Source organism: Mus caroli, unplaced genomic scaffold, assembly GCF_978045245.1.
Source record: "Mus caroli unplaced genomic scaffold, Mus_caroli_1 scaffold_18, whole genome shotgun sequence".
In the NCBI taxonomy this organism is placed as follows: Eukaryota; Metazoa; Chordata; class Mammalia; order Rodentia; family Muridae; genus Mus; species Mus caroli.
Window position 1 is genome coordinate 69,494,531 of NW_028227273.1, and position 6,343 is coordinate 69,500,873.

At 53.8% G+C, this 6,343-nt stretch overlaps 1 protein-coding gene, 1 long non-coding RNA gene and 1 other non-coding gene across 5 annotated transcripts; 1 reads left to right on the forward strand and 2 right to left on the reverse strand.

Annotated features, from left to right (window-relative positions):
- The first annotated feature begins 351 nt into the window (after window positions 1–351).
- On the forward strand, window positions 352–5,072 carry Rab26 (RAB26, member RAS oncogene family). 3 transcript variants are annotated; one of them, XM_085832876.1, is made up of 9 exons: window positions 352–711; window positions 1,783–1,893; window positions 3,332–3,373; window positions 3,450–3,516; window positions 3,713–3,765; window positions 4,020–4,085; window positions 4,170–4,226; window positions 4,290–4,401; window positions 4,504–5,072. In XM_085832876.1, the coding sequence occupies exons 1-8, from the start codon at window positions 508–510 to the stop codon at window positions 4,395–4,397; spliced, it is 708 nt and encodes a 235-aa protein (XP_085689002.1). In that variant the 5' UTR covers window positions 352–507; the 3' UTR covers window positions 4,398–4,401; window positions 4,504–5,072. The 3 variants fall into 3 exon arrangements, with proteins under 3 accessions (XP_085689002.1, XP_021005424.2, XP_085689001.1); XM_021149765.2 differs by having other exon boundaries at window positions 4,325–4,401; XM_085832875.1 differs by lacking the exon at window positions 4,020–4,085 and having other exon boundaries at window positions 4,325–4,401.
- A 358-nt stretch (window positions 5,073–5,430) lies between these two features.
- On the reverse strand, window positions 5,431–5,983 carry LOC110312502 (uncharacterized). Its single transcript, XR_002380060.3, has 2 exons — window positions 5,735–5,983; window positions 5,431–5,539 (listed from the first exon to the last, which is right to left on the reverse strand). It is a non-coding gene; the product is annotated as an uncharacterized LOC110312502 (long non-coding RNA).
- Window positions 5,618–5,695, reverse strand: LOC115029767 (small nucleolar RNA SNORD60). The gene has a single exon (XR_003835333.1). It is a non-coding gene; the product is annotated as a small nucleolar RNA SNORD60 (small nucleolar RNA).
- Window positions 5,984–6,343: the final 360 nt, after the last annotated feature.

The following is a 6,343-nucleotide window of genomic DNA, read 5'->3' on the forward strand; positions in this document are numbered from 1 at the left end:
CCCTGAATCTCAGGCTGCCTATTCATGCAAGCCATCTGCCCCAGCATCCTCATCTCAGAACACATCGTAGTCCCAGGTCCATGGTAGTCTATTGAGCTAGGTTACTGACCTGGGACATTGAAGACTGGGGCAAGGAGAGGACACAGGATCCTGGTGCTTCCTTCACTAGACTGGAGCCCTTTGAGCACAGTGCACTTGGAGCATGCTCCTGGAATGCACACCTAAGGCCTTCTTGGGACCTCTTGACCCCGCCCCTGGAGCGACAGACTTATTTGCATGGCTCCGCCTCAGAGCGACCATTGGCAGTGGTGGCGGGAGGCTGGGCCTGAATGCTGCGCAGCCTGTGGGGACGCGGGGGCGGGGCAGGCACTGAGTGCTGGAGATGCTGCTGCTGCCGCTGCCGCCGCTGCCGCTGCGGGACGGGTTCGGGTCCGAGTCAGTCTTGGCGGGCACGGGCCGTGGGACAACCCGGGACACGGTGGTAACAGCAGGAGCACACTAAGAACCATGTCCAGGAAGAAGACCCCCAAGAGCAAGGGGGGGAGTGAACCGGCTACCTCTACGCTGCCCGCCGCCGCCGCCGCCAACGGGCCACGTCTGGCACATCCCAAGACTGTGCGCCCTGGCCCAGAGGCACCGCCCAATGGGCCCCCGCAGTCCGTCCGGCCCTCACTTGGTAGCACTGGAGACTTCTACGACGTTGCTTTCAAGGTGAGCCAGGCACCTCCCCGCCATGGGAATGCAGCAGGTGGCGTTGGATCCTAGACTGCCGCTGGGGAAGAGTGCAGGGCCTTGCAGACCCTCGGCGCTGAATTGGCACAGCACCTTGCAGCTGGCACGGCAGTACCTTACATTGTCACGCGACCCTACGTGCGTGCACGAGCGCGTGCGTACACACACACACACATACACAAACACAACTATTAGACTTGGGTCTGGGGTATTCAACAGCTGGCAGGGCCCTACCCCCACTCCACCTACTGCAAGGCCAAGCAAGATCAGAGTTTTGAAGCTGTCCCTCTGAGATCTATGGCCCCTACAGGTGCTCCTGTCTCATCATTTCCCATCCATATGCTGCCTTCCCTCACCCCCCAGGGGCTGTAAGTGTCCTTTTTCTGGGAGAGAGAACAAGGCCACCCTAGACCAGAACAAAATTGAAGCCTAGGTGAATTGACCTCCGAAGGCAGGGCCATCACTGGGTTCTGGAACATTGGCCTCAGGGATCATGAGGGTGGGAAAGACTTCACTGGTCTGGCCCTCAGCCCCACAGATATCCCTACCCCCTCTTCACTTCAAAAGCAGACTGTCACACCTCTCCCGAACCTTGCTGCTGAGATTTGTGTCTTTGCTGGAATTTGAAGAGGCCCCCAGTACTGAGTCCCCACAGGTCTCTTAAGAGCTTCCAGCTGCACTCCCATGGCTCTGCTCCCCATAGGCCCCAAATGCTGCCCTCCCAGATCAAGCATGTTGTCCATGGAGGAGGGGTAGGTAAGATCCTGGATGGGGACAGCTGTCCTCACTCCCTGTTGACTGAGGTGGCAGGCCTTGTTGGAGGGAGAGGTGACAGGGGATTAACGGGGGGGGGGGGGGGGGAGAAGCTGGGCATCCATGCTATTGGGGTCCATGCTGCTGTGTTTCCCCAGGCTGTGCTGAACCTACAGGCCTGGGGTACTCCTCTCCCCTCCTGCCTCCCCCACAGCTGAAGGCAGATGAGAAGCATCTCTAAGTGGGCAAGGCCCTCAGCTCCAAGCCTGAATTCTCTGATCCTCCTGCCTGTTCTAGGTCATGCTGGTGGGGGATTCCGGTGTGGGGAAGACCTGCCTGCTTGTGCGCTTCAAGGATGGGGCTTTCCTGGCTGGTACCTTCATCTCTACTGTGGGCATCGACTTCCGGGTGAGAGTAGAGGCTGGTGTCCCGAGCTCTGACTGGGTCCCACTGTGCTATGGTTCCTATACATAGTCCTCTCAGTACCCTTGACCTGTGGATTCTCAATCTCCTGAGATGTCCATAGGCCTAGGGGGTGGAATTTAGCTACCAAACCAGCTGCCTCCTGACCCCTGAGGGTCCTGGGAAGCCTCCTAATACCCAGGGTAGCGCTTGCATTCACACTAAGCAGTTTTCTCATCCCAGGGGTTGATGCTGTGCTGAGCTCTCAAGAGATCTGTGCTCCCAAGAGAAAACCTAACTCAGGGGATCCCTGCCTTTGCATATGGAGACCTCCTTAGGATCCCAGGCAGGGTCTTGAGTGCTAGTGTTAAAGCCCATCCCCACCCCCACCCTTGCCCAGTCTGAATCTCATGTGCTGAGGTGTTGGTGCGTTCTTGGCAAATCCTGAATTTGCATTTTTTCTCACCCTTTAATTAGAGACCCAGTTAGCAGGAGGTTGGGAGGAAGGCCCATTTCTGGAGACAGGAAAAGGGGCTCCCTCCAGTGGAAACTGTTCTTTATCCTATACAGGCCTGGAGGATTGTAGGTCTCCTTAAGCCCTCTAGGTTATAAGAGTCTAGGGTGAAGTAAAGGCTGAAGTGCCAGAGGGAGCAGGAGAGGCATGAGAACGGGGCTCCTTGCCTGTCATGGCCTCCCCCTCCTCCTCTTGGTTTGTAGGGCTGCTTGGTTTGCACCCCTGTTCAGGGTGCAGGAAAGGCGAAGCACCCTCCTGGGCCAGGCAGATGCCAGGCTGAGCCTGGGTCCCTGAGATCTGGAACCTCTGGAGAAAGGGAGAGCCAGGCTTAGCCTCCCGTAGCTCCAGCTTCTAGTCAACCCTTCTTTGGGATGACAGGTGGATGGCACTCCAGTCTAGTGTCTCATCTTGAAAGGGACCGATCTGGAAAACCTGCAGACAGCAAATTCATGAATATCTCCTATACATCAACTATAGATCCGGGCTCTGTGGGCACAGAACAGAGTCAGACAAGCATAAGACCATCTCCTGGGGAAATGGGTGTCCCAGTGGGGATATGAGGGGATAAAATCAGCTTCTCCAGGCAGGCTCTTAAGCTAATAATATCTGTCTTTATGCTGGAAGTGTACTAACAGCTCCACACTTTTGACAAGTAGGAGCTGGGATGACCTGGGGTGTACGTGCTTGTTAACAGAGGCCCAGGGTTGGCACTGGAGGCACTGGTAGGGAGTATCAGGGGTCTGCTAGAAGCCTCTGCTTTTAAGCAGAAATGTGACCTTTAGTTCTCAGAGCAGAGCCAGGAGGCACTGTAGGAATGGGATAGATCCTCCAACTTCCACTCAGTGGGAAGTTCATCCATGGCTTCTATTACTGCCTTTCCTACTCCCACCAGAGGATGGCAGGCATCCTTACTGGCTGCTTCTGTTTCAGAATAAAGTTCTGGATGTGGATGGCATGAAGGTGAAGCTGCAGGTGAGGTTACAGGAGTGTGGGGCTGGAGACACCAGGGAGAGAGGTTGGGCAGTATGACCAGTGCCTGTTGCCGCAGATCTGGGACACAGCTGGTCAGGAGCGGTTCCGAAGTGTCACCCATGCCTACTACCGAGATGCTCACGGTAAGCCCATTGACATGGGGTCCGGCTATCCTCCACATAGTCTGGGTTGCCTACTGGCATGGGGGCAGGAGGCAAGTAGGCACATTATGGGACAGCAGGTGAGGGTGATGCAGTCACTTGGAGTATCTAAAAGGGTGCTGGTAGTTAGGAGCCACCAGGCCCCCCCAGGGACGTCTTCATTGCTTTTTATATCCAGCACTGTTGCTGCTCTACGACATCACCAACAAAGATTCCTTCGACAACATTCAGGTCAGTGGCCTTGGGGGGATGAACCAAAGCTGTCTAAATGGCATCAGGAGCCCGAGTCCTGTTACTTAACAGGAAGGATAGACATGAATCCCTCAGCTCATGGTTGTCAGGCTATTGGCTAGCTAACTCAACGGGCCTGGGTGACACCTGGCTCCATTAGCGGGACCACCTGGATAAGGGCTTCTAGCAAAGCCACTCAATCAGGTGTGGCACAAGGACCAGCCCTGAGACTGGCCCCAGCTTTCCTTATACAGGCCTGGTTGACAGAGATCCAGGAATACGCCCAGCAGGACGTGGTGCTCATGCTGCTAGGGAACAAGGTGGGACTCTGGGCCTGTCCTCTCCAGCCTGGCCCACAGGGTGAGCCGGGGACAGGCACTAACAAAACCCCTGTGCCTGGCCAGGTTGACTCTACTCAAGACCGTGTGGTAAAGAGGGAAGATGGGGAGAAATTAGCCAAGGTGAGTGAAGACAGGGAGGACGCTGAGGGTGTTCTTGAGATTGGGACACTGAGCTGCCCCCAGGTGCCCAGCACCTGGCTGGCAGTAACTATTTGCAGGAGTATGGGCTACCTTTCATGGAGACTAGCGCAAGGACTGGCCTCAACGTGGACTTGGCTTTTACAGCCATAGCAAAGTAAGTCCTGGTAATGAACAGAAACACTACCTCACATTCTAGGATAAGTGGGCTACCTTGTTCTATAATGCTACCTACATCCCCTCCCCTGTTGCTCTTCAGGGAGCTGAAACAGAGATCCGCCAAGGCTCCCAGCGAGCCCCGCTTCAGGCTGCATGACTATGTTAAGAGGGAGGGCCGAGGGGTCTCCTGCTGTCGACTCTGAACCTTGCTGAAACTCAGTTCCACGCTGGAAGAAGCAGTTCTGCCTTTGAGAATTGTCTGGGAGTCTATAGACTTGTCCTCAGAGGATGGATGCCCTAGTGTCTTCTCCAAGACACCAGAGGCTAATGCTCTCACCCCCTTTGCTCCAGTGGCCACCAGACATGGTCTTGAAGCAGGCCACAGCACATTGCTGCCCTCTTCTGGGCACTCCTAGAAGTGAGGAGGGAGACTACACAGCGCTATAGCACACTGCTCAGGCAGGACCCGACTCAAGGCTATGTCAGTCATTGTCCATTTGAGTCCATCCGACTCACTCGGAGGCTCTGATATGGGGACGCACAGGAAGGTCAGATAGAACCCAGTCACCACTTAGGCTGGCCCAGCCTGTTCCACCTTGTACTAACGTCACCAAACCACAAATGTTGAGTGAAAACCTGTCCTCTAAATCCCTATTAATAAAGGTGTTTCTGGAGTTTGTGTCATCTGTGGAAAACCACCTTCTGGGGCAAAAATGGCTTAGTGGGGGGTAAAGGGACTTCCCAGCAAATCTGATGGGCGTACCAGGCCTCGGAACTCACCTGGGGTAACACTAACTTACACACGCTCAGATACCGTCACCAAAATCCCCACAGGAATGATTTACTATCAAGATTAGGGTGCCCCACAGCCTATTCCTTAAGTAGTGCTGGCTTATAAACTCACCCTAGATTAGAATGGTTGAAACAGAAGGCCTTAGTCGAACCCCTTTGCGGACTGCGTGACGCCAAACTAGGGCCTCTACGGCATTGTTATCAGCACATGAAATCACAACGTTTGAAACCACAGTAAGATTGCATTTCACTTTATTGCTAAGAAACTCAGATACACGGATGCCCAGCTTACCAGCCAACACTCCTACTCGTTGGATCTCTTGATGCAGCCGACTCATTATGACCTGAAAAACCAAACAACATAAATCTTTACTTTGGTTAGCTTTTCACTCAAAACCCATCCAAATTATGACGTCGCGCCCAAGCCTCAGTCTTATAATGTAATCAGACCACACATGCAGTTTTCATACGAGGTGTCAGAAATTAATTCATCACGGGCTTGGGGCTGAAAAGGGAAGCCAGGCCCGACCGGTTCATACCTGCAAAAATGGAGTCAGAAGAAAAATGGGAAAGGGTTAAACCCTCAGGACTAAAGCACTTTAGCTCGGGAGGAAGACAGATCTGTAGCAGAGGTCCTCTGAGTTCGATTCTGCGACCACTACTCACAAAACGCTCCTTACAAAACCTAGGCACTCGGGAGGCAGAGGCAGGCGGATTTCTGAGTTCGAGGCCAGCCTGGTCTACAAAGTGAGTGCCAGGACAGCCAGGGCTACACAGAGAAACCCTGTCTCGAAAAACCAAAAAAAAAAAAAAAAAAAAAAAAAAAAAACCTAGGCGGAAGAGAACACGCACACACTCACTCCCAAAAAGAGCGGCGACTCGCGAGGCTCAAGAGTTTATAGAACTGCCCCTTATGTGATTGGGCCACCTCTGAGGAAGTGCCCACCTTCCTCCACTGCTGATATGCTCCTCAAGCTGTCCTGCAATTTCCACCAATCGTACAGCGAATTTTGTTTTGGAGGCGGTAGCCTCTTGGGTAGCTCGAATATCCTCCCGGTTGTAGAGCCATTGAGTCTATGAGTGACGAGTTCAGCTAGCCAATCAAATTCCGCTGTGCAACATAGAGTGATTCTGAAGCTACCAATCCG

Excerpts from the sequence above, each read along its gene's own strand:
- Rab26 (XM_021149765.2), top strand. The coding sequence starts at position 508 with ATGTCCAGGAAGAAGACCCCCAAGAGCAAGGGGGGGAGTGAACCGGCT. Across the intron at positions 3,374-3,449 it reads GCATGAAGGTGAAGCTGCAG|ATCTGGGACACAGCTGGTCA; the intron begins GTGAGGTTACAG and ends CTGTTGCCGCAG. Across the intron at positions 4,227-4,324 it reads ATGGGGAGAAATTAGCCAAG|GAGTATGGGCTACCTTTCAT; the intron begins GTGAGTGAAGAC and ends AACTATTTGCAG.